At 40.6% G+C, this 27,978-nt stretch overlaps 1 protein-coding gene across 8 annotated transcripts in view; it reads left to right on the top strand.

Moving 5' to 3' along the window:
- Positions 1–27,978, top strand: part of MTSS1 (MTSS I-BAR domain containing 1) — a 127,802-nt gene that overhangs the window by 15,596 nt on the left and 84,228 nt on the right. For all 8 annotated transcript variants that reach the window (XM_086741257.1, XM_086741263.1, XM_086741262.1 and 5 more), the window contains exons 2-3: positions 961–1,022; positions 3,834–3,907. In XM_086741257.1, coding sequence (XP_086597383.1) covers positions 961–1,022; positions 3,834–3,907 — 136 coding nt within the window. The remainder of the gene's footprint in view (positions 1–960; positions 1,023–3,833; positions 3,908–27,978) is intronic.

The raw sequence follows: 27,978 nt of genomic DNA, 5'->3' as shown, positions 1-27,978 counted from the left end.
AAAATGTGTGCTTGCTCTGCACAGAGCAAGTTAATCTTTTTAGACAAAAAAAAGAAGGATGCTTTTTTTAACCATAAAAATCGGCACACTTTCTTTTTTTAACTTTGGAAAATAAAGATCAGAACTTGCAAGACCACTTGATATCCATATGCTGTATGAAAACTTGGGCTTTTAACGCCATTTTTTAAAATGGGAGGAAAAGTTTACAGGAACCTTAAAGTCAAGAATAATCAAACCTTCTTAAAAACTTTGTATACGCGCAGTGCCATGCTGCTTTATCAGCTTCAATTCAGAAATCACCTCCAAGGTCATTTGGGACTGTTTTGGAAGCAGGTCTCACAGCTGGTAGGAAAGTTTGTTGTCTTACGGCCACTGTGTCTTTTCTGTGCCCAATTGCTGAATTACCTTGAGAGAGTGTTTGAGATAGTCTCTTGATCAACCAGGAGCTTTGTTTAAAGGCTTTGAAAATAACTTTTTTTTTTATTTGTTTGAAAAGAGGATGGGAACCTGGTAATGACACAGAGAATCCATTTGTAGAGAAGAACAACTGGGATCCTGCCTTTGATAATTGGGAACTTCTCTGTGCATGATGTTGCAGTGTCCTAGAACCCCACTTTTTATAGGTTTGGTTTTGCTGTATCCGTCCAAAGTAAAGCGTTTGTTTTCTCTGCTTCAGTTGAAATCCCTCTTCCCCCCCACAGTGTTTCTATTTGGAAAAATCTGTAAAGCCTCCTCAGAGGACCTACTGTTTCATCTGGATTCAGAACCAGTTGACATCCCATCAGCTTGGGACTGGTGTCTAAGGACGTGAGAAAACTTGCTGGGAAAATATACATTGGTGCTAATGGATTAGGATTTAGTAAAGTCTTAGTTATTTAATTCTAGTTTCATTTGGTCTGGAGTATCAAAACCAGAATGCCCAAATTAAGTATTCATTATTGTGTTTTGTTTTTCTTGCAGGGAAGCTACCCAGTGTGGGAAGATTTCATAAATAAAGCTGGAAAACTGCAATCTCAGCTCCGGTAAGTTTTATGTTGCACAGTCAGTCAAGATCCCCTACAATTCCTTAAGATTAAATGCAAATTCTGCCAGGATAATTTGCTAAGCATGTCTTACTAAAATTGTGCATATTTCATAGTCAACACCCATGTATATAATATTTCACATAATACTATTGCTTTTTTAATGTATTTAGGAAAATACATAATCTACCATCAACTATACATAATACAAAATGAGATAAATTTCATGGCTTCTAATGGAAAATTGAAAAGATAATTTATTGTTGTTTAGTGAACACACATTTGGAGTTAGCCTTATATTGTCCTTTTTATTGATATAGAACACAGCATGTTTATATCAGGAGAGGGCTCAAAATATTAAAAAGTCTTTGATAGTCTTAACAGCACTTTCTTCTGCCTTTAAAACAAAGGGAATTCCTGTGCTGAATCGTTTATTGGTGATTATTAAAACTTACATTATTGGGATATACTTCGCAAGTGGCATTCTGGATTACTTAATAAGTGGCATATGTATCACACTGTGACCAATTCTGCTGTCTCTAGCATTCATTCACTTGTAAAATCTGTTTGTGCTAATAAGAATCCAAGCTCCATTTCTTCACAACTCTCCCTGAACCACAATCTCGGCTGCGCTCTCCAGAGCATCAGTGTTTTTTTCACAGTAGCAGCTGTGGTACCATGTATGGTTATTGGCTGTCTATTTTGTGGTCCTGTGTTGCATTGTGAACCGTTCCTGAATAAGCTAGGGTTTAGACTCTTTTGCCCTAAACAAGTTGATGCTGTGCCTAAAATACCACATTTGCATGTGGTTTTTCATTTTCCAGCAATCGTGTCACATTGAGTGAGTCTGGAAGAACCAGGTGAAGTAGAGAAAGAAGAGAAATGGAGAACTTTCCTAGCCCTTTGTACTCCATTAAACACAGGCCTTCTGGGAAGGCATGAGGGATAGTTTTTGTTTATTTCCCCATGCTGTGGTGTTGCATTCAATCAACGTAGTGCTTTTCTAGTTACAGGAACGTGCAAGCAGGCAGCTTGAAAGCCTAACTTTGAGGATTTCCTGTTCGTTTCCAGCAAATGTGAGCCTTTTGCCACTGGCTCATTTCTGTGTGCTCTGATAACGGACAGCAGATGTCATCTGAGCTGGAGCCAGGTCTTCCTGGATCTTGTTACTGGAGAAATGGAACTTTGTTATTAGCAATGTAATTAATAATTAACAACATGGTACACTAATAACAGCATGACCCACAAGTTTGGGAGATGAAGAACACAAACAGTGTTAAAGAAAATCCCAGAGAAGGTTATCTAGTTCCAGGGCTCAATATTGATTGCTAGCTCTCAAAGTTTGGTGGGGTTTTTTGGGGTTTTTTTTTTTTTTGGTGTGGTTTTTTTTTTTTTTTTTTTTTTTTGCTGTGGTGTTTTTTTTGGGGGGGGTTTGGCGGTTTTTGGTTTTTTTTTTTCTTCCCTTTATTCTCCAGGGCATCTGGAGAGTCCTTATGTGTTTGCTTGGTCCTCTCAAGCCTGTTTTTGTGTTCAAATCTTCTATGCTGTCAGTAGGCCATTTACTACGCTGCCAGTTATGTCGCCTGTATCTTGAGCATATTTGGAGTGAGACTTGCATAAAATCTGACCTAATTAAGCAGTCCTGTGGTCCTTTTGGCCGAGGATCAGCTTTCCTTGTGGGTTTTTTGAGGGTAGTGAGGAGCTCTTGAAACAAAGCTAAGTTGATGAGCCTCCTTCAGGAGGCTGACTTACCGTCAGGAGAGGAAATCAGTTACTCGTAGAAAAGCTGTGCAGGAACATAACCACAAGGTAACTGTGGAGAGGGCACAGTTGTGCTTTACCTGCAGAGCCCTGGCCTATTTTCACTTAAATTGGGTCAACCAGACTATAAACCAACAGAAATCTGGTACTGATTTGAGATGTTTAGGGCTCTAAGGCCTCCTTATGTAGAACAAACATGTTTGGAAAATTGTAACTCACATTTACTGCCCACTTGGACAGCCATGTGGTCTATATGTGCTTTCCAGGCCTGGTGGGAGATGAGTCTAGAGGGGTTGACACTTTGGATTGTGGAGTTTGACTGATGAGCCAGATTGCTGGCATATCTCTCAGGAAGGAACCTGCTTGGAGGAGCAGTGGATCAGAAAGGGTCTTTGTTTTGTTTATTTTGGGGAATTGGGTTGTTTGGTTTTTTTCCTTCCAAAACAGATTTTTTTTTTCTTTTTTTTTTTTTTCTCCTCTCTCCCCTCTTTCTAATTTGCCCAAGAACTCCAGACCAGTCTAATTTCCAGGAAGTTGCTATTTTCTGTTTCATGGGATGCTCATGCTCCTCAGATGAGAAATTCGGGAAAGTGTTTGGCCAGGATCCTAGAAAAAAGGAAGGTCCTGCATGCTTATTCTTAGAATGTGTATGTTCCCTGGAAATAGCAATGGCTGTAATTTGTACGCTAATGGGTGCAGTATAATGTGTGTTAGATTTGTTTTTCATGTTTGACTGCTTAATATTAGTTCATCAGAGGAAATCGGGTAGAAGGGGGATGGCTGTGCTCTTTTGAAATAGCACCTGTCCTGTGCAATTCACAGCATGGAATTAGCCCGGCTGCCTCCAAGTCCATAGTGGTAACACAAAGCGAGGAAGGGATTAAAAAATGAAGGAGGGGAAAGGCTAAATTCAGATATAAAAAAGGATATTTTTTTTGTGGCCTCTGCAAGTTCACAGTGGTATTCTTTATAAGCCTGAATGTTTTTGGCAATAATTAAATAGGCAGCAATGAGACACTGCTAATGTTTTGTTATCTGTATGCATTTCAGGACTACAGTAGTAGCAGCTGCTGCCTTCTTGGATGCCTTTCAGAAAGTGGCTGACATGGCTACTAATACACGTGGTAAGCAGATGTGTCAATATTGAGTTTAACAGAATGCTGTGTGGTTTATACCATTTGTCGTAATAAAAAAACCCGTCTAACTTGTTACATTGACAAGCAGATCTGAGAGACATCTGCTAGATGGACTTGCACTTTGAAAAAGTGGCATCTGATAAAGGAAGTAATCTTTTCTTTACCAAAAAAACTATGCTGGAAACCTGTAATCTAAATGTGTCATCAATCATGTGAACACTTCTTAATTACCATTTGAATTATATGTTGATGAATAATATTTTAGAAAGCAAGATTTACTGAAATCTGTATTCACTGACGCTTCTATACCTTAAGTAAATTTAAAGGCTTGATATTCAGCTGGTATAAATAAGTGTTGGGTTGCTGAAGACAGAGCTGATACCAGCTGATGCTATGGCCTTTGGGGTCTACAGATGATGAAGACAGTAGCCTGCACTTTATCTTTGAGGAAAGCCTTTGTCCTTCCTCTTCAAGTCTGACATTACTGGTCTAAATTAATTTTCCTGGGTTGTGGGCTTCTCTGGGTGACAGTCTAAGCTCGTTGATAAGTACAGAAGCCAAAATAGTGCAGCTGGCAATCTTTCCAGGCTGTTGAGTTGGAAGGAATCAAAAGGCTGCTTCTCTCTGATGTTGGATGCCCAGTGACCAAGGCATCGGCTGCAGATGTCCCTGCAGCGGTAGGGCATTCCCCATGGTCACTGTGTCCCCGGGCTCTGTTGCTGAAGAGCAAATCCAAAGCGTGTATATCACTGCTGAGTGAGTGGCTTTTGGTCACCTCTAACCTTAGAGGTTTTGTAATTTTTTTTTTTTTAAAGTTCTAATGTGTCCTTGGCATTTGACTTGGAGAGTAAGAAAGTAATATTGCCAGCGTGAAGAGCGTGTGTTTCCATTAGCAGCGTGCAAGCTCAGCCAGACTTTTGTTTCCCCCCATTTCTGGGTAACAGGAGTAGTGGCAACTGCTGGAGCAGTATCAAGCCTTAGAATGACAAGAGGGGAACAATATTTTTTTTTTTTTTCCTTTTTAAAGCCAATATTTACATTCTGATAAGAAGTTCCTCGTTGTATACATACCTTCTGTAAATTATGGGTAATCTACTAATGTAAAGCAATAAACACCTCAGGAATAAACTAAGGATGAGAACCAAAGCAGAACTTAACTTGGATTTCTAACATGTCTTTCCTTTGAGGGTGCTCTCTTATATTTCTTCTTTCTCCCCCAAATGGAAAAGAAAGTAAACCCTACCAAAATCCTTGAGACTTGGCTTTTGACTATGCTGCCAGGCTTGTAGAAATTGTGTTCAGATTCTAGAACTGAAACTCTCCTACTCTCAAACAAAAATGGTTTGTGTGAATTTTTTGAAGGGTATTTTGCACTTTTTGCTGGGCTATTTGGACCATGTCCAACAAGCGTCGTGTCTTGTCTCTTATCTCTTCGAACGCATCCTTTACAAAAGGAGCTCTGTAAATCTAGGCCTGCCAAATTTCTATAGCTCCTCTGTTCTTTCTGCCTTCCCTGACTGAAAGGATAGAAGGGAATTTTGTTTTTATTTTTGGAAAGTGATGTTCTGGGCAAAGAATCAAAATTCCGAGCTAGTTGGTATTTCTGATCTGCCTCCCAACCAAGCTTCCATTCGTGCCCATTTGAGTATTTACACATAAGTTTATTCCCTTGGAGCATTTCTGAGGTTGCACATTGGTCCTTTTAACAAATATAAATCTTTCTGGCTTGCTGTGAACTGGGATAAAATCCTGGCCCCGTAGAAGATGATAACAAAACTCACTATGACTCTGCTGGGTCACAATTACAGAAAAATGTATTTTACCATTAGTATAAACAACCAGATTCAGAAAATAAAACCAAACAAACCTAGTGTTTTTCTTCTCTGATGTAGGGATTTTAATGGACTCCCAGTTTTCCCTTTGCGGCATTATCTAACTTGGAACTTTCTTTGTTAAATTTTGCCTGTTACTTAGCCAGTTTATAAAAATCATGCATTTGATTGTGTAATCAAACACCTGGCTACACTTTGCACTGTTTACAGGGTTCCCAGTCAGCAGGTTAACCAAAGTCAGCAAAGTTCGTGTTCAGCTTCTGGGGACAGGCAGGACTTGTGTAGCACTTTCCACGGCGAAGACAGGGAGGGTTGGTGTGTTTTACATCATAAGGCTGGTTTATCACTGCGTGAGCCAGATACATCTTTTGGGAACTGTATATGAAAATGCTGAAGCAGATGCCTGTTTCGGAGGGACGGTGTTAGTTCCTTGTAGGATGACTTGTGAAGCTCAGTACCGCGTTTTATTTGTAATTGCTTACAGTTTTACAGAAGGTGGCCTGTTATTTTGAAGACCCAGTGACTGAGCTGATGAAAGCATTTTATCAGTCAGCAGAAGCACTCTCTGGCTCCGCTTTAGTCTATTAGCATCAGCATTAGCTTTGAAAGAAGAAAAAGTGTTTATGTGGATGTACGTGTCCACACACATGCAAGAGGAGATGATTACCTTTGCAGACACCAAGTGTTCGATTATGAGAGCTTATTTACATCAACTCCAGTCCTTGTTCCAGCTGATACCTTTCTCTAGCTTGTGCCATTACTGCTGTTCCCAAACACTGGCTTTCCCCTTTTGGTGCATCTTTCTTTCTGTGTCACTTACTTCCTTCTAATTCTGCAATGGTAACGATGTTTATCTTCACATTCCCATTTGGAGCTCAAATAGAGGGCACAATCTGAGCTCTGCCTGTGGTAAAACCTGTGGTTGGATGAGTCAGATAACCTGTACTTTGCTGTCTTTTCCTCACATTGTAGTTTTTGAGGTAGGAGAAGCCCTGAATATGAAGTACCTGGTGTTTTGTGGTGACTCAATACACAGATGAACTTCTTGACCAGCTCATTTCAGCTTTTGCTTCCTCCTTTGCTGTCGCTCCATTTAGGTGCATATCAACCCAAAGTTTAATCTCTCCTTTTCCCTAAGTTCAGTTCAGTTCCCTCAGTTCAATGCTTTTTTTTTTTTATTGCAACGTGACAAGGAGAAACGGGAAAGTAGTTCTGATGGATCTGTTGCAAAAAGGTTTTATTTCTGTGTATTTCCTCATCTGAAAAACATCGTTTACATACAGGACTCTGAAGTTACATTGCTAATTTTCTAATAATGCTAGTTATATAGCAGCATGTGCTGTTTTTTGCTCGTACCAGATATTTTTAACAACAGAGTTCCTTCAAATGTTTTGACTTTTGAGCTCGGATAAGATACACACATCTATCTAGCGGTTTGTATTCTTCAGGCTACATCTCTTTGGCATTCAGCCTGGCAGAAGTCAGTAGTCTGCAGTGGAATCTGGTATTTTTTTCACTATGATTATTCTCAAAGTATTAAATTAGATACTTCCGGATACCGTTAATACCTCAGTGAAGTTTCCTTTTGGGGAGATGTGTGCTTGTGAGCGCTAGTTTAAGTTTTTCTCATGTGGCTTAAGTCTTTCAGTTTCTGAAATTTTGAATGTTTTTACCCACATCAGTTCTAATGGAAGCACGGAAGAGATTTAAGTCTGATTTAATTTAATAGCTGTTTACCTGATACTTGTGTATGTGAAAAACTTATTCTCTTATGAAAGCAAGAACTATGCATCCAAAATATAAACATGCGTAAGTTGGGTTTGAACAGTATGTAAAAGGATGTATGTAAATTGCTTTGCTTTTTGTATGCTCGTGTTCTTCTGCCTGTGCTGCATTTGAATGTCCTTTATAGATGAGTGCTAGAATTCAGGAACTTGAAGAAGTAGATGAGAGGAGTAACTATCGTCGTTGTGTTACGAGGCAGATTAATGTGAAGACATGCACACTTCTGCTGTATCTACTTAATACACTGTGAGAGGGTTCCATGGAAAAAACCCTGTCCTGATCTTGCCTACCTGCATCTTCACAGGTGTAAATTAAAATGTATGGAAAGATGATCTAAGAGCTTTGATTTGCCCTAAAGCCTAAAACTGGTCTTCAAAGTGAGACTGTTAATGAGGCAGCTGATATCCACTCTTGTGGGTTTTTTGTTTTTCATTCATATTGAAGGGGTTACATATATATATAGGTGTGTTTGTTATTAGCAGGTTAGTTAAATTACTTCAAGATATATTTCAGTGTATCACATGGCTTTCTCTGGCCAGTTGGATTCCACAGACTGTAATGCTGTTTGAAGTTGCCTCATTTCAACTGGCAAGTGCTGCTAAAGGTATGTTTTCCCTGCCTTTGGTAACTTTGACATCTCATGCTGGTTGGTACTATTTACGTTTTCCACCTCTTTCATTTTACAGACTTAAAGGCAATGCAGAGCTCCTGACAAGAGTTGCAGGAGATTCCAGTTGAGGGTGCCTGGTGGGCACAGAGAGTCTGAGGTCAGGGAGGGAAGAGCTGTGGATGGTGAAGCAGCTACAAAGGGGCACTGAGCAGACCTGGAAGCAAAACTCAGCCTGAGCCTGCACGGCACGCAGCAGTGACAGGGTACCAAAACCAGCATAGCTCTTTTAATGTTACACTTTTGAGGGACAGGATATATCATCTTGGAAGAAGTGCCGCATTAAAGTGTCTACTTTTTTCAGGCCCCATTAAACTTCATAAGCATGCAGAAATGTGAATATGGTTTAATGCTTTTACTTACAAAATTAAATCTGATTAATGTCTGTGAGTGTCTGCCTCAGGTAGCTCTTGTACTGCAGTATTCAGTGATGGCTCTTCATGTTTAATAAAGCTGCTTAAAATAGTACCTTTGCTGCAGATCAGTGTTCCTGGTCAGACTCTGCATCCATGTTGCTCCAGGTATTGTGTGAGTACCTCTTCAGTTCGTCCTTACTCCGAGTATTTCGTTGTCATCTTAGCCAGGATATAAATAGTGTGTACTGAAGTGGTTTTCCAAGGTGACAAGCTGCGCAAAGTGTTGCGGTGCTGGAATTAGCATCTGTTATCTCCCAAGTAAGTGTGCTTAGGCCTTCTGAACCAGTGTCCCACTCGCTGCGAATAATACACACTGTGACCCCAGGGAGAAATCCTTGGTTCCACAGCAAAATGTTATGGACAGTACTGAAATGCGGCTTTTAATTTATTTGTTTTTTTTTTTGGGGGGGGGGGGGAAGAGAGAGAGAGCCTGGGGAGAGGGAAGACACCACAATCTATAGCAATATACCTAAAATCTCTATAACATTTTTGGAAATAAATTCCTATGCTCCTGTCTACAGAATGGGGAGCTATGATGGTAATCTGTTCATAATTTCAGAGTGAAAACAAAGCTGGCCACAAGAGGAAGGGGGTTCTCATTGTCCCATTCTTTTCTTTTTCTGACTCCTCTGTAACTTCAGATGCTCATACTCAAATAATGAAACCTTTGTTTGAGCTTCCTGTCAGTTAAGATAAGACTTTGTAAAAAGCACTTATTCCTGCTGTGGAATCTTTGAAGTAAAATAATACAGTCCAGGTTTTCTCTTTGTGGATTTTCAAATGTAAAGTAATCGGGAAGAAAATTATTTAAATGAACCATTCAGTCTTCCATTATGTTTTCATGAAGATGGTGCAAAACACGGGACCAATTCAAAATTCTTGGCAGATAATTTTGAAGCTGGATGCGTATTACATATCGGTTGCATTTCGAGAAGTGGGACTTGGAAATGCTGCTTACAAGTGCTAAAGCTACAGACACATATATAAAGGGCTGCACTATGTTATTCTCTGTTTCCACGTTCCTGACTTTCTCTGTACGAGTACCAGATGTCCGTCCACGTCTTTCAATGAGTGTGTCACCCTGAGAACTGTGCTGCTGATGTGAGGCCGTTTGGCTGGAGCAGTCAAAATGGGATTAACATCTTGTATGCCCAAACACAAGAAAAATGGTTTAGTTATTAATGACTAGATTTTGTATTTAGGAGGTTAAAAGGGCTACTCTGCAGGTAGAACATGACCATTGCCTTTTCTTTGGGTGAGTGCGTGCATTGCAACATAAAGAAATTTTATTTATTTAAGTTTGCTTTTTTTTTCCCTTGAGGTCAAGACAAAATCTAGCTCAGAGTCGTTGGCAACACTTGTGCTGCTTTGATGCCCTTGCATAAGAAGAAATTTTCAGGGCAATAGATAAAAATAATTGCTGTAATAACTTGCATGGTCAGCTACCCCTTGGTATGGTGCACAATATGATACATAAGTAGAGTTTGTACTTGTGGCTTAAGATGTAGAGTTTGTACTTGTGGCTTAAGATGTTTTGCTAAGAGACTGAAGTATAGTCAGGAAAGGGGTAAAGCTGCCAAGTGATTGTGCATGCTCACAGAAAGAGAGAATTTGAATGCAAGACTAACTTTTGTGAAGGAGAAAAATAAAAGTTTGAGAGGGAAGGAAGCAAATAAATGTCTTAATACTTCATCCAAGGAGTGGTCAGGTGTGTCTGTATAGGAATGGCTGGCCTTTTTTGTGATGAATGGATGTAAATCTGCTCACCATCATCTGAATGGGAAATGTTTGGGAGTGTGGGGATGGGGAACAGCACAGAGTTAATTTTTCATATACTCAGTCTTAGTTGTAGTTCTTCCTGTTCTCTTCCTTACACAGCTGTGTTGCTTTTAGTAGGATAGAACATAATTTCCTCTTTTTTTCTACAGACTTGGGACGGATGGACGGATTGTTGTTCCCCACCCTATGATGACTTTGTATCTCTGCGGGCATCTTCATGCTGAACACGTACACTTCAGTAACTAAATCCTAGTTTTGTAGCTCCAAAGAGTTTTCTCAGTCTTGGCAGTGGAAACAAACTTTCGATGTCTTAAACATCCAGTTTGGGAAATAAGGAGGATAAATCATAAATGGTTCTGAGAATTTCCTTCAGATAATTTATTGGATTAGAAGCAAAGATGCGAAAGCATCATTTTGATAATGGGATGTGGATTTGAAAATGGAGACTGAGGTTTTGGTTGGTGGTTGGTTTTCCCAGTGTAGCACATGTTCCTGTGGTGGGAGATCCCCTTTCGGGCTAATTCAGTCAGCCTTTTGATGTGATAAATTGCTAGTTGGCACATAGCAACAATTTTGTAGTAACCGCAAAAAGAGAGTTGTTGCAGCTTTTATTTATTTATTCTTAATCCATCACTGGTTGGATAGCAAAGGTAGCTGAAGATCTGTTTTCATTGCATTTTATTTAGTATCTTACTATTTGCTGTGAGACAGAAAGGGAGGCAGTGTGTGGTGTGGGAGGAGAATTAAAAAATGGGTTCAGAATAAGCTAGGTTTCCTGTAGAGTAGTGCTTCCTGCCTTGTGGACCTTGCCCATAATGTACTGTGGAGGCAGCAGAGCAGTTGCTATGTTTCTGCTGCCTCATCCCTTGTGCCTTACAACTGTCTGGAAATGCAGGTTCAGTGGTTGTCCTCTTGCTGGTCAGTTTGGAGGCAGCAAGAAGAGGTAATGCGTGGGTGAAGGATCACGTTGGTGTTGTCAACTGGCTTCATGCAAACTCACCAGACTTTTAGGGAAGTGAGTGTGGACCTGCCCAGAGTCCAGACCAGACCCCAACCTCACTGCACCCCAGTTCATTGTTCCGTTGAACCTCCTGTGGCATTTCTTTACATCAGCAAGGCAATTTGCACGAATGCTGTGGTATGAAAACGTGTACTTTGACTTGGAATGTCTTCTCCAACTCCCAAAGTCTGTTCCTGCCCTGGCTGGACAGAAATCATGTTTGTTTCTAATGACATAAGAGGTACACAGAAAATGAACTTAGGAGCTCCAGCAGACTAATGTTGAGTGGAGTGTCCAGAACAGTGGAGCTCTGTCTAATCATGACCAAAAGCATTAACAAAAGTAATTAACAAAAACACCAGTGAAATTTGCATTGTCTAACAGGTTTGTTTTGCTCTCCATAATGCAGTCTGCCTCCCAGAAAGATACTCCTCCACGCACGTTTGGAGGTGTCAGGGCAGTAGATGGTATGTGTTTGCTCCGCGTGTGTCCATGCAAACTAGCATTCCTACTGCCAGGTGATTTCTCGGTGATATGATTCATCTCATGTTTGCATACCCGCTGCTCCCAGGGAAGCAGTGCATGTTCATGGTAATAATGAGGTCTTGCTTAAAAATAGACCAGCTCCCTTCATTTTCTTGTCCTTCTGTTTGCTCGATGATTTGTCGGGTGTTGCCAGCACAAGTGTTTGTCCCTGTTGCTCTGCAAGCTGTTCACCCCTTCCCTCCTCCCCTGCATGTTAGTTTTCTTCAGTGAAGCTGTTCCCTGCTCTTTTCTTCCCTGGTTGCGGTAGCAAAACCTGCGTTATTCAGGCTTATGGGCTCATTTAAGAGAGGTGGGCAAGAGTCTCTGCTGGTTTTTGGATTTCACTAGAAAATGAGTATCTACCTAGGACAAGAAGTGCATTGTGCTGTGTGTCTTCCTCTTCCACTCCCACACCTGATGAAGTCCAACCTGTAGAACCACTTCTGAAAAGTTAAAATAATGTAATTAACTTGCTATTTCACTTCAGGGCTCAGAGCCCTCCTCCTGTCTTTGTGTTTTCTACAGTGGTTTTCCTACAGACGAATCCGTGACCTACCCTCTGTTTGGGTTGCTATTTTGGACAAGGTGGAGAAGGAAAGGAAGATAGGCTGTTTCCAGAGGAGCTCTGGGTTGTGACCTGACAGTACTTCCTGTGAAATGTGTGCATTCTGTGTACTTATATAGGCTTAAATCTTTTTACTGCTTTGCAGTTTTTGCTTTTATTGGTTTTTTTTGTTGTTTTGGTTTTTTTTTTTGTTTCACCTGGGCTTCTTGTGTGTAAACACGCCTGTGTTTTTTAATCTAATGAAGCCATTGAAAAATGCTACAGCCTCTGTGGCAGCCATCCCAACACAGGCTTTGTGGAAGCCACTTCAGAACTAATAGCAGTGGCAATTGCGTGCGTGGGAGGGGAGGAGAGCAGGTTCACCTGCAGCGTGGTGGTGTCACAGGGCAGAAGAGGTCTGGGTTTGTACAATCAACCCCTGCAATTGTTGTGAAATTCTCCTCTCCTGCAGCATTTATTACTATGGAAAATTGAAATCTGCATGATTTCCTGCTGTGAGCGCCTGTGCTGAGGGACTGGTTTCTATAGTAACTAATATCAAGGAGCTGGCTGGGTCTTTGCTTCGGAGCTCAATTTGAGCGTATTTCGCAGTTCGATGCAATCCTGTGCGAGTATTTGATGACAAACAAGAAGTCGGGGTTGTGGCTGCCATTGCTGCAGTAGTAGCGCATGTACACTGAGGTCTAAAAATAGGCATTTTGCAAAATGTGGGAGTTGGACGTGAGATGTGAGAAGAGGTCTTTTTCTTTCTTTTTTTTTTTTTTTCTTTTTCTTTTTTCTTCCCTCCCACCAAGGGAGCGTTGCTGAACAGAACTGCTGAAGAATACACTGGTCAGCATTTGTTGTGTTCTGGCACCACTTCAGCCCACCTTGGAGTGAAACGTAAGCCTACGAGCTGGGTCCGTTTTCTCCCAGGAGTAAGAGCCATTGCTGTTGCCACTGTTCTGTTTTGAAGCAGAGTGGGTGTTTGTTCTGCTGAGCGTGATAAATAGCGCTGTTAATGCGGTTTCATCTGCAGGACCAGCTTCTGCCCTCACTTAGGCCCAGAGAAACATACTAAATGTATTTGTTTCCCAAGGTTAAGCAGGGAAGGGGATGGAGAGGGTTGAAGCTTGACTTGTAGATTGTGGGCTTTCACGGTGCCGGGCGATATGGAAAGCCTGGTTTGCACAGTTTGCAGGTAGTCCAGAAAGGCACAGTGAGGTCAAGTGCGTGAAAATGAAACTTAATCTTCCGTATAGCGTCACTTTCAAAGTAAAACTTCCATCATGTGATGGAGATGGGGCAGGAATGCAGAACAGTAATCTCTGTCCAGAGAAGTCCTTTAAATACAGAAATTAGACCTAGGCAGGCAGCAATACTTTTGCTCTATTCCACCCCCGCCCCCAGTAGTTCCCCAGCATTGTTTTGAGGCCAAGCTTGAGCTCTAAAGTCAGTTTGTGATATTGATGAAGCAGTCTGAAAGGTGAAGAAGTGAAGTCCTTATATGACTGAAGGTCAGTTTTCATGGTTGTGCTAGAAAAAGAGATGTGTATGAGCATATGCTCCCACTGCTTCTCTCCCAAGTCCTTTCCCCCTAAAAGCTAAGCGTCTTCGAGGAGAGGGTGAAGCTGTGTCTCACACACATGCGTGCACGCACACCTGGTTAAGTGAGGAGTGAGTGTCATTTGCCCAGCTAGCTCAAGGGGAGCCTTGACTTAGCCACTCCAAGAACGGCCTCTTATTCATTTGGTATTTGGGGATGCTGGGGGAAGCTGAGGAAGGAGAGTACAGAGAGGAAGAAATGGATGGCGGACAAAGAGGAGCTGCATGTGCTATGCTGGGAATATTTGGGGGAGATCTGGTACATATTTATGAAGAAATGAGGCTTTTTATATATAAAAAAATTTGTTCAGAGAGGTAATTTTTATATTCACTGTTTACATACACAAATCCATAATAAAAAGTATTAGAGTGATTTTAAAAAAAATATTACTGGGTTAAAATGGTTGCCTCAAGAGAGTAGAATAATGATGCATTTGAATAACCTGGGATAATTTGACACTGTGATATGACCAGATTAACAGTGTGAGAAACAGGATTGGAAACTGTAATTCAAGAATATAATGGCCGCTGTTGCTGGGAAATCATCTTTGTCTGCATACTTGTGTAGCAAGTCCCCTTGCAAGAAGTCCCTTTCTTGCAGGCAGGTACTATGCAGAGTGCTATGATGAGGTATTAGAAGAAGAATTTGTTATATTTACACAGTATAGCAAGGCAAGTCTGGAAGACTGAGTTGTTATAAATAAATGAAATCCAAAGTACACTTACTAAATACTTGAAGTGCATATTGTGATGGATTATCACTGTTTTTAGGGCTTGTTCGTTTTCTGCTAGTCTGCAAGATCACCGGAGCCCAATAGAACACATTTCCTTTTGATGCTGTTGTGAACGTGTATTCACTTTAAATCTAGGTTGTCTTGCGTGGAGAATAGCAGCTCAGCATGAGCGTTTTCACTTTGGTTCAAAGGTAAAGAGTTCACATGTAGCTACTGTGAAGGCAGGAGCCTTGGTTATGAATATAGTCAGGGGAATGTTTGCGCTATTAAGCTGAAATTTAGCTTGCTGCTGGGGAAATGAGTGCTGTCAACTGAGTACGTACTGTGATGCTAAAAGCCCTCTCCAGACTGTGAGGTTCAAATGCACCGTGCACATTCAGGATGGATAATTGATTTAGACCAACAGATTTTAATCTTTCATTCTCAAGCTGCATTTTAACAAGAGTTTTAGCTGTTCTCTCTGAAGTAGCTGCCTGTGTTCAGAGACTCATCGTTCTTCACAATGTATTTTCTTTGTTGGCAACCTTACTAATTTAACATCACTTCCTAGGAGTGGGAGGAAACGCTTGGTGTATGTTCCCAACTAAGATGGAAGTGCTGAACTTCTGGTGTGCATCTGGAGAGGTAGTGAAGAAGGTAGTTGAGGTGTTACTGTAGGGTGACTTTATGCACAGCATAACTGAGCTTAAAGTGCAGACGTGAGTATTTAAAAACAAATGTACTTGTTAGAATAAAGCCTTCTTGTTAAGGCTTTGTATCGGAGTTACTGGGTTCTCTCACAGGAGAGAAAGTGCATACAACCACCCATCTGCCTATCATGAATATTGCCAAGGGATTTTTGAACCAGAATGGCAAGAAGTCTGTCCTGTGCTCTGTGAAGGGGTTGGTTACTGAGGGCTAAAGTGTGGTTAGGTTAAAAAGTACGGCTATTCAGTGTCCTTCTCAAACCCTCCTGTCTCTGTTATACTGTTTTGACTGTTGGCTGATCTGTTGAAAACGGTCAGAATTGCAGCCTCTCTAGAGCTCAGTTTCTGAGGTCACGATCGTCATGGATAAAGCAAACCTACATTTTTGTGTTAATGCTTAACTTCTGTTTACTGCAAGACAGTCCCACTCTGGTTCCAAGTTAATGTCATGTGTGATTTTTGTCAAAAAAAGGAAGTTGGACTCAAAATTTGTGCCCTCTAGGTCTACCCAGAAGCCGAAGGATGTATGAATAGCTTTCATCTCTTGCTTTCTTTAAGAGAAAAAATCTCTTAGATGAAATGCATTCAGCTTGTAAAAAGCTTCTCGTGACCAATGGGAGCAAACATTAAACATTAATGATGCAGCTTTAAGTTGCGTGGAAACAAACTGGGGCAAGTCAGTTCATTTTACCTTTGATTCACTGCTTCCAACAGTTCCAGAGAGAAAAGGTGGAAGGGACAGAAGGCAAATATGAGTCTCTTCCTTTAGCTCTGTCTTGTAAAGACATATTTTACCCCAAACAACAATTGTAGTATGTAGATGCACAGAATTTATAAATTCCAAGTATATCTTGGATATTTTTTTTTTAAGCAAGCAATGTGATAACAGCAATTTACATAACTGCAATGATTTCTGGTTAAAGGGAGAATAAAATCAAGACTTCCAAGGATAGTCCTGTATTGTAGAGGTTTGAACATCCCCTGGGATGGAAGTGTGAAGTGGTTGTTTGACCACAAGACTCGGATGTAAAACATTGCCAGGCACATCTGTTTTATATGACTTATTTATAGCAATGAGAATTTTTTCTGGTCTTAATATCTATGAAGTTTGTGCAAGTTCCTTAATTGTCTATTGTTTTGGAGATCCAGTGTGAGATGCTATGTAACTCCAGCAAAGTGACTAAATTAAAAACATAGGATCTGAATTCCTGCCACCTGATTTCTTCAGTAATGTCATTTAGGATCCTAGATATGTTGCTTTGCATGCCCAGAACTATCCCAGAACATTAATGGGGCTGAACAGGTGGATAGGTGTTCACAGAATACTGAGGGCAACTAGATCTTTTTTTTTTTTACACTCCCCCTCCCTCCTTTTTTTTTTTTTTTTTTTTTGTAGTAAGAAGTATGGGGTAACTGTTGTTTTCCAGTGTTTCATGAGTCTGTCTGGATTTCCCTGTCTGGTTCAGTTAGTTCTGCTTTGCAGAGGGCAGTGCTTGTTTTTGTTGGAAAGAGGCTTACCTGTGGTTTCTTGTTTTCAACTTCTGTGGGTTTCCGTGCTTTTTCCTTTCTTTCTGTGGCACTACATATTTCCTGCAGCATTTTCAGCATATTTGCATTAAGTTGGATGACTTAAAAGCATCTAACTTAAAGAGTAGCCTGGTTTCGCAAAAGGACTGATCACAACAGCAGATGAACAATATGCAGTGTTCTTGATTGTTTGAATGGGGTTAGGCCTAGCTACAGTTTTGTTACTCTCTCCTGATTCCTGAAAACCTCAGGTGCTCTTCTTATAGCACACACAGACCTTTCTCAGTGTTTGTATAGGAAGGATTTAAGGCAGACAAACTTGTTTCTGCCATGTAAAGAAGGTGTTGAACTAGCCAATCCTGAAAGCCTTGTTTTTAAAGCTCCACTTCCCTGGCCATATTAGTTCAAGTTTTAATTACATGACATTAAGATTTCTTAAATGCAATATATTTGGATAAAGACCTTTCCATACAGTGATGCATGCTTTGCTTGTAATAGTTTATCTTCTCTTTTGTTTTCTGTTAACTTGGTTTAGATTTCAGTTCTGTAGGTAGAGCTGCAGCTCTTTTTAGGATATTTAAAAAAGATCTATAGGGAGTTTGTTTTTGGGAAGAGTTGTTAAAGCCACCTCACTAGTTTAAGTCTTGATGAAAACCATTTTAATATTTTTATAAGGCTATTTTTAGACCCAGTTATGATGACAGAGGAGTAGCAGTACAGTTGCTTTGGCAGGAACGTGAGGGAACAGCATCCCTAGGTAGGATGGGTACCTTCTCAATGTAACTTATCAGTTAATTAAATCTGTTGGGGAAGGTTTCCATGGAAGTGCTGAACAGGGATGGCCTCATATGATGAAATATTGGTGAATCACCTTAGTATGGACAACTGGACAGGTAGATGTTGGGGAAAAAAGAAGTTTCTAACCTTAAAAAATAAAAAAGGCTTATTGGGATATCCTTATTAATAGCCATCTAGTGCATAATTCCTGTTTGTTTTTTTTTTAACTATTAGGGTGAAACATGATTAGAGGATAAGTTATTCACCACAGTTGCCTGCCCAAGAGGCAAAGATGGCAAGTTCTGCCCAGCTGGGAAGAGAATTGTGCTTTGATAAGAATGAATGGTGGCAGACAGATGACTGCTGTTTTAGGATTTATATATGGAAAGCATCAGGGTAGGAAGCCCCTCAGGCTCCTTGTCTCCCTGCCTTTTTGTTTCTTAGTCAACTGAATGTCTCTGTGTCCTACAGACAGAGAGCAGCCAGTCTGGCTTCACCACTCTTCCCTGGTCATGCTTCATCATAGTTTTGTCTGAAATATATATGCTTGCAGCCGTGTGCTGCTGACCACAAAAGTAAAACTTGGCTTTGCTTCGAGTTTCATCTCAGTCTGCAGGATAAGCTGTACCAGAGTTTCAAAGCATTGAAGTGATTCACTGTTAATTTTCTTTTGAAGGACCAGAAGGACCGTTAGATCATCTAACCTGATTATCTCTGCAGGACTGGTCAGGGCTTAGTCTACTGCAAGCCTTGTGCTGGACGCAGCCACAGCTGCAGCCCTCCAGCGGAGAGAGGTGTGGGATGGGCAGTGGCTGTGGAGTCAGACACAGATGCGCTGGAAAATGCTGTGGCTGCATCTTTTTTTGTATAAAAATACATGTAAACATTTTTAAACTAAACTAGTATCCGCAAGAAGTCTTGTTTGGATTGCCTGACTTGACCTGAGTTGTGAAGGAAATACAGACATTGGGGTTGGTGGTGTCTGTCATCTGTGGATTTTGCATAAAATTTACAGACAGGGGAGGGACCATCTTGCCACATCTCAGAGCGGGCAGGAATACATTCCGCCTTCTGTAACATGAAAGTCTCATGGTGCTCATGGAAACAGCCATGCCAAGTCATGACGTGGAATGAAATTTCATGGCCAGGAATAAGTAACGCGTTGTGGAGAGAGCTGGTAACTCCCATTTGGCTATGGTTAGCTGCAAGATTCTAAATAAAAACTGCAGTGAAGAGATCCACTTTTGTCCTTGCAGGGCTTGTGATGCACAGTTTAGCACAGAGCTGCTGTAGTTCATGCCAGTATTGGTAACCGTCAAGTTCTCGTCAAAACTTGTCAGTTTGGTATGCTTTCTTTTTTTCCCCTCCCTCTGTTGTTGGATTGAGATTTAAAAATAACCCACCCCTTCCCACTCCCATGGCAGGCAATGTTGACCAAGCTGCCTGAAGATAAGCTCTTCTGTGGTACAAGCAGAGCTGTGTCAGTGGGAGCAGAGCCAACAGTGGAGACTTGCATCTTGGTTTCCTGTGGACTCACTTCATTAATGAACTGGATGGTGGTAGTGGGTCACTTAACACTTGTGTGTTTTGCAGCTTTTGTCTGTGCTGGGAGGAGAGGAGACAAAAAGCACAGCTGCAGCAGAGGTCATGGAAGTTGCAGGTGTGAGGTTGGCTGGAGAAGGCCAAACTGCCATCTGTGTTGATGCTTTGTGGGTTTTTTTTTTTTTGGTTGGGTTGTTTTATTTTTTTTCCAGTCCACTAACCTAGAAATGAGAGCAAGAATAAAAAATAACAGTGAGCAACTGAAGACAGCTTTCCTCCAGTTTCTGCTGCCTCGCTCTTTAGCCAGAAGTCTGGGAAAGTGTGAGAGTGGAAATTGCATCAGGCTTAAGGGATGAGTATAGGTGGTACCCTGCCAGTGTGTTCAGTCTTTCAGGTACTTTTTCCTGTGCTGGTTTAAGCATGTTCGTCCTCTGCTGTCTAGAAGGTGTAGAGAAACAGAAGAACAGTTGCAGATGTTATTTGCATAAAATTGTACGAAGAGAAGAAAAGCAGCAGCATATTGCTTTGCTTATTTTTGTGGCTAGTACCCATTTTTATGCTTGTGTTCTGACACTTTAAAGATAAATAAGTAGGGTAGGTAACCTTAAGCATTTAAAAAATTTTGAAAAAGTATAGTGGTTGCTGTAATTAAGTCAATGATGTCCTGCTTGCACTTTAAATTCCTAGTTCTCGTATGCTGTTACATTTTTCTGTCTGGTATGCAGCATGGCTGCTTGTTTACAAAATGCTTTGGAGCTGCATGGATTCCCTCGTACTGTGTGCAGAGTGGTTTATAACGCTGTCAGGCATCTATTGCTCTGACTAGAGAGATGTACTTGGAGGCGTGCTTTGGATTGCGCAAATAATAGTTTCCAGGAATGGTCGTGAGGATCAGCAGAAGGAGCTTGAAGGGTGCGTGGATGCAGCACGATCTTTGGCTGCAGGAAAGCCCTTTGCTGGTGGTGGGATAATTCAGGCTGCTCTGAAATGCAGAGCCTGAGCAGCTATTTTCCCAAACAGCCTCCTGAAATAACAGAGAGAAGGAATCTGAGCATGCTGTCTTTCCTCTCTTTTCCTCTTTATTTGCGCTCCAAGAAGGAGCTAGACACTGAGGGAACGAGTTTTCTTTTAAAGCTGGAGACGTTTGCACAGGGCAAGTTACGTTCGCTGCTGTCTGCTTTTGAGACGCTTCCTTTTGGAAGTAGAGGCTTTAAGCAGCTGTAAGACCAGAAGTACAGTACAATGCACTGCCCACTGTATTTCTTACTCATCTAGAGAGAAAATGTTCTGATTACATTCAGCAATTTCTTTTTTTTAAATTGGAAAGAAATTAGATGCTGATCTCTATTCAGCTTACAAAAAAAAAAAAAAGAAAATACTGCTTTGCTTATGTACAAATTGAAATTTTGACTATCTGGACAAAAGTGATGGGTAGTTAACATAAAGAAGTTAGTATCTCAGTATCTGTTCATGGAGCTGAGTGACTAGTCTTTTTGTAACAGTGAAATTTACACATCTATGGGATAGTCTTACAGTTTGGGCAATTTTTTTATTGAATTCAATTTAACTATATCAACTACTGGTAGATGATTTTTCTTTTTGAGGAGGGTGAGAGATTTTCTGTTTAAGAAGACTCAGAAGAATTAACAGATCATTTGGCAGCATATGTCCAGGATCTTGTAACATGCAATTTTGATTTGAGCTCCAGACCACTTCAATTGGATATGTCCACTATCCAGTATCTGGAGAAAACATCCTGAGACCTTGCAGATTTACTAGTGCTTCTACGCAGCTGCCAGACTGGCAGGAACTATTTTTATTACATGACATTTGAAAGAATATATTAAGGCTACTTTCTTGTGGTGCACACTTAGTAGTCTCAGATAGTTATTAACTTCAGAGCCTGTCTTTCAGCGGTAAGCATTGTATTTTTTGTGTTAAAACAGTAACAACTTCAACTGCTAGATCTCTGGTTTGTCTCCAGTTCCTGTGACCTGGACAGTTAGCCTGTACAACAGGCTGTGACCTTCATGTGTCTTACATTGTACATTCACAATGGGTCATAAAACCGCAGGTAGTATGACCTGTCGTCACCTGCTGTAAAGGGACTGAAAATGAGCTATTCTAAGGCTTCATTGAAAGGATGTCCATTCCTGCAAGTTAGCTGATGGAAATGACTGGTGTGGTGCCTTAAAGATGTCCTGGATTAATTACTGTGATAGGCAGGATAAAATTGTGGATCTAGAAAGTATGGTTACATTCAGAACATCCTTCTGCAGAATTTCCTTCTTTAGGCACACAGGACCTCTTTGGCAGTAAATGGTGGTCATCCTAGTAGAGTAGTTAGAGGAGCTTTTCCTACCTGCTGTTTGGCTGAAGATGGAATTGCACAGATCTACAGAGGTTTATGTCTTGGGATTGAGGTTCAGTGCTTTATTTTAAATGGGATTCACTGTAGGAAGAGTTAGTGCTAGATCCTTGCCTCTGCCATGCTCTGAGCTTTGTCAAGGCACTGATTTAGAATCATAGAATCATAGAACGGTTAGGGTTGGAAGGGATCTTCAAAGGTCATCTAGTCCAACCCCTCTGCAAGGAGCAGGGACATCCCCAACTAGATCACGTTGCTCAGAGCCTCATCCAGCCTGGCCTTGAACGTTTCCAGGGATGGGGCTTCCACCACCTTTCTGGGCAACCTGTTCCAGTGTTCTATAACTCGCATTGCAAAAGAATTTTTTTCCTAATTTCCAATCTAAATCTACCCCCCTCTATTTTAAAACCGTTACTCCTTGTCCTATCGCAACAGGCCCTACTAAACAGCCTTTCCCCATCTTTCTTGTAGGCCCCCTTGAGGTACTGGAAGACCGCTATCAGGTCTCCCCAGAGCCTCCTCTTCTCCAGGCTGAACAGCCCCAACTCTCTCAGCCTGTCCTCATAAGAGAGGTGCTCCAGCCCTTTTATCATCTTCGTGGCCCTCCTCTGGACCCTCTCCAACTGGTCCATGTCCTTCTTGTGTTGGGGGCTCCAGAACTGGTACTCCAGGTGGGGTCTCACCAGGGCAGAGTAGAGGGGGAGAATCGTCTCCCTCGACCTGCTGGCCACGCTTCTCTTGATGCAGCCCAGGATGCGGCTGGCCTTCTGGGCTGCAAGGGCACATTGCCGGCTCATGTTGAGCTTATTTTGCCAGTAGCTAAATGTTTCAAAACCAAGATGAGACTAAACTGTGTTCAGAGCATGAGGAGAAGCGTGAAAGCTGAGTGATAATGCAACTGCAGGTCAGTAAACTGGAGGTTAATAGTTAACAGTGTTTTTAGAGAACTTTCTGATTACAAGACCTTTGAGACAATGCCTGCATGCTCAGCACTGTGTACGTGGCTAGGCTTGCCTTGGAACAAGAGTATCTGCAGGAGGGATTTTGTTCATAATGCCATCAGAATAACAGTTTGAGAACCCTTACCTCTTCTAGTTGGTGAGACGTTTACACCACAGAAGTAACTGAAAATGTAGAAATTTAATCCAGGAGCATGACTTCTTTCAATTAGTGCATCTTAATTTCAACAGTGTTTTATTTCGGTTAAGGTAATGCAAAACACAGATCTTGCAGTTTTTGAGTAGGTCTTCCTGGTACGAGCATCTCCAATACCTCAGACATGTTTCATTCAAATTGAAAAATACAGAGGCCTGTTTATAAACCTCCAGAGCAGGTTTATGGCACAGACACTGACTGAGTCTAGTTGTTCATTGCAAGAGTAGATTAGATATTCAGCTCTTAATTGCTGTGAATAAGGTTTTTCTTAGCTAACCTCATTTAAATGGAAATCGGAGAGTGGAGGAGCAAAGAGAAATGGGAGGGAGTGTTCACATTTGTGGAGGCAATCTTTTTTTTTTTTTTTTTTTAAAAAAAAAAACCAAACAAACAAACAAAAAAAACAAACCAAAAAACCCAAACCTAAATGTTACATGCTATAAGTCATATACCGTAATACATACAGGATTTAAGTATAAGGTGGATTTTTGTCGCGGCTGGAATAAACGTGGCTGTGACCCTTTGAAATGAATAATAAGTTGCAGTCCAAAATTAACCGCTTCATAATTAAGGAATCTCCTGTGCTAATTTGTACCACTGACTGGAATATGGACAGTGCACTGAGAATTTATACCTTAAATTTTGGAAGTTCTGTTTTTGACTACGTGATGCTATGTGGTATTCTATAGAAGACTCAGTGAATTGGGACAGCTTCTAGGGCAGCATCCTGGTGTTCAGGGACATCCCAGTGCAAATTCTTTAATTCATCACACAACTGTGATCTTTGTGCTGGCATATTTTATGTTTTCCAGTTGGTGGCAAATGTAACTTTCATGTGTGCAAGGGAGGTGGAAATGTGGTAGGTAAAGGAAAAATCATAGGAAGGGGAAATTTATTGGTTGTTTTATAAAGTTTTTTTCCCATAAACATTATTGGCAGAAGGTACTGCAAACTTATAGCAACATAAAAAGGAATTTTACTGCACCCTCTTTGGCACACTGGAAGTTGTGTTATGGCACAGCAAGTCAATTTTCTGGACCTACCGGTATCTTCACTCTTACAGAGCTTGCTTGCTCTGACTTCTGAAGACAGGATGCATTTTTTAAAAGTGACAGTACTTAATTTAAAAATAAAATTTAAAAAAAACCTAAACAAAATGAGTATCTTGCAGCTAGCATACATGTTAAAAGAAAGGCTTGCTGCTAATTCAGACAGCATTTGTTCCTGCAGTTTAAATATGCTGAGAACATGGACAAAATAACTGTTTTTCCAGCTATAGATTTTTGTTGTTGTTGGCTTCAGCATCTCTTCAGACATGATGGTCTGACAAAATATAATGTAAGTGTTTATGTAAATAAATATTCTGCCCCAATGAGAAGGCAGCAATGCCTATCAATTCCATGTTTGTACTGCTGAAACTTTGGGCGCAGAAGTGATTTTTTTGTTCTTTTTTTTTCCTTTCTTTACGCTCATTCTACACATCGTCTTCCAACTCTATGAATTGATAGAGCGCATCTGTGCTACTTGAGAACAAACAAGTATGAAGTCATAGTCTTCTAAATAGCTTGTAGGATGGAAATGCTGAAGACAGCCACCTTTTCATCTCCTGTGGGTCCTCTTGTATGGGACTGAAATCTTGGCTTTGATTCTTCGTGCAGAGTCTTCACAATATCCACATCTGGGCTATGAATGTAGCTGAGAACAGATCTGCTTTACATCTTCATGGTTAATAATAACAACTTTAAAAAACAAATGCTTCTAGCAGAAGAATGTTTGTGTGGTCTCTAACACAAACTGTGTTAAGGCAAAAAGGAGAATCTCCTAGTGTCCAAATAGCCTTGAACTGGTATCAGATGCCAGAGTTGTTCAAGCAATTTTCTCTCAATTGACAAAGAATTTATTTTTTAACTTCCTGCTAAATCTTCTCTGTCACAGTTAAAATTCTTATCTCATCTTTCTTTTCTGATATCTGCGTATTCGCCGAGATAATCTGTATTATATTCAACACAATCTCTGTTTTAAAAAGGACACTTTGCAGAGCTTATTGTTTCCTTTTTGTAGTAAGATATTAAATCCTTTTCACTAGCATACATTTTTAATCATATTTTCCTGGTAGCAGGATGTTATCTATTTAAATAGCACTGCTCAGTGTTTCTGAATAACCGGTAAAAGATGAATCTGTGTTTAACAGCAAATTACCTTGGGTACACCTGTATCTTGTACAAATACCAGTAATACCCCAAATATCACTACTTCAGACACAGGAAAACCTCATAATTTAAGTGTCTGAGTAAACGTATCAAACACACAGCGAGTGGGAGGAAGGGAAAATTGATGGTCAGACCTCTTAATTTTTAAATGTCATGAGAGTTGTGCTTAATTGTGAAACAGTGACTAAAAATGAGAGGAGGAAACAAGATTGGTAATGTTTCCTCATTCTACGAGGAAGCAGCATCGCACAGCTGACCTGGGGATGTGTGCCAAGGGATGACATGAGCATCTTGGGTTCAAGTGAATGTTGCTCTGGTCTTTACAGTGTCTGACGGGGTAGAATGAGGCTGGGAGGAGGACTTCAGGACTTCCAATGTTTAAACAGAATAGGAAACAAGATTCAAATGAACCTTCTGATGAAAGGTGGGAGAGTTCAAGGTGGCAGCAAACTCATTGCAGGTGTTGTCATTGACTTGCCTTGTGTGTGAAGTTGCTCCTGGATGCCCAAAAGAAGAAAAAAATTCTAGTTGAACTGGAATGTTTTACACTATTACTCTTTTTTTTTTTTTTTTTCAATTGCAAGAGAGGAAACACTGGAATAGGCATGGTTTACACATCATGCAGTCCAATCTGCACTGAAAACAGGCAAGTTCAGCAGTAAACTCATAAGTTCAAATTAATTGAAGTTCTTGTGGCTTTAAAAGCAAGTCTGGCTCAGTTGGTTGACATGGGTTTTTAAAAAATCAGTAAGTACAAGTAAACGTTTAAAATTCAAGACTAAACCTGTCTTTTCTTGGATTAAGCACCAACTGTTGCCAGTGGATGTAGCGTGCTACACGTGAGATGTGGCCTTAATAAGTCACCCTTTGAGAGCGTGCTGTGGGGCCGCACCCGTGTTTACTGGTGCCATTTTTAGAGATAAGTGACAGTCCCTGAAGAAGCATGGATGACGAATCTGACATCCTGTATCTTTAGTCTTGGGGAAATGCTGTAATTTAGTCTTTGTGGAAGCAAAATGTAAATCTGTTACTGTATAATTAAGACTGTACAAATTGGTTTTGACTTCTCATTCCCTATGTCCACCCAACTGTAAAAGTTAAAAACTATCAGCATCTAAAATAGGGAGACGGAAAGGGAGAATGAGAAGTTTCGTATAACCTCATGTAGGACCTTTGAAGGTCCCTTCCAACCCTAACCATTACATGATTCTATGTGGGGGTGCAAGAAGTAAGGGTTAAACAGATATGTTAATTTAGTGGTAACAGAGTTTTAAAAGAATTAAATGGTTTTTTTGTTCTGCCTTACTCATTTAATTACAGTAGTGTATTTGCAATGGAATAACCAGTAACAGACATGTTTAGGTTACATTTTTTCCAGAGGCAAGTCCCTGCGAAAAAGCCTATTTGCTATATTTGCACACCCACGTAGGTATAAGAGGTGTCTGCTTTTAGCTTTGGATACTTGTTGAACAACCAAGAATGGATTTCTGGAGTCTCTGACACATTTGAAAACCAGAGCTTGAACGGGAGGCTGAGGTTCACATCAGTTATGCAGGATAGTGTATTTATTTTGATAGAAAGAAACAAAATTTGGGCAATTACTTTGGAGGCTTTCCAGGTGTGTAAAAGGAATGTTCAGCCCTTCCAGTTTGATGTAAACTAAAGTTAATTTTCAAATGCCTGTAAAACTTGGGCTCTTCCCCACCTCCCTGTCAATACTCTGTTGGATCTGAAATCCTTGATATTTCAGTAGAATAAAGGGAAACTTTGGGGTTTGAGGTAGCTGATTTTCAGTTTCTGTTCTTCGTATACATTTTCTCAGAACTGAAATAATGCTGATGTAGCACAGTGGCACTGTTAGTTTTAGGGAGGAGGCGGGGGGATTAGGGCGTAGTCCAGCTTTTGCTGCCGTTATCCATTTTCACTGTTGCTAGCAGAAGCATTTTGGCTTCCTCTGCCAAGAAGCAGATTAGTTTATGTTGTTCCAATTGTGAAATTTAATTTTTCTTTTAAAATACTGCATCATGAAGTTTTGGTTCGTGGTCAGGAGGACTTTGGAGGAAAGTCTTTTGAGCCTCTTTCCCACAGAAACAGACTGGGAATTGAGTAGATATTAAATCAAGTAGCATCTGAATACGTAATTAGTTACCCAAGCCTCAAATAGAAAACCACTTGGAAGCTTACATTTTCTCATTCAATTCTCAAGCCAAGCAAGTGTCTAATAACAGCACTAATTCTGGAATTTGGAACTGTTTTTTCCCTACCATAAAAAGGTACACTTGATAACCATTAATACAGTTTGCAACTATTCCAGTAGTAGTTTACAAAAAAAAAAAAAGCCATTTTTTACTGCCTATTCAGTTAATTTTTGAAAGGAAAAGAACTATTTTCAGAAACTGAAAAGAAACATTTCAAATAGGGCTCCTGTTTTATGGATTAATTACTGAGTATCTCTTTAGTTCTGAGGGGGGCATTTTATTTTCTTGCAACTATTTTCAAGAGGAAAATGAACTCCAGGGAAGGAAGCTGTGGAGAAATAGTTTAACAATGGGACATACAGAATACATTAATCTAAATGTGAATGCTTAAATGGCATGAAACGTGTTCTGGAAGATATCCCTTGGATGGGGTTAACCTGTGCTTCCTAGCAGAAAGCTGCATCCTGTTGATGTTGACCAACTGTAAGGAAATACTGCCGGCTTCTACTTAAAATAGGATTCAAATAGGCTATATGACTTCCATGAAAGTGTGTCATCCTTGGCTTGCTGAGACTGATCACTTCATGAAGAATCCAGAGAAAATCCTTGCCTATCTCCAGGAAGCCCAACTTTGGTTCCCCCAAAATACATGTGTGTGTGCAATTGCCAGATGGCTGCCAGCAGCTGTCCGCAGCATGATTTGTAACCT

This window comes from Chlamydotis macqueenii, chromosome 2, assembly GCF_036417535.1.
Source record: "Chlamydotis macqueenii isolate bChlMac1 chromosome 2, bChlMac1.mat, whole genome shotgun sequence".
In the NCBI taxonomy this organism is placed as follows: Eukaryota; Metazoa; Chordata; class Aves; order Otidiformes; family Otididae; genus Chlamydotis; species Chlamydotis macqueenii.
Note: the sequence above shows the minus strand (reverse complement) of the source record. Positions and strands in the feature narration are given on the sequence as shown.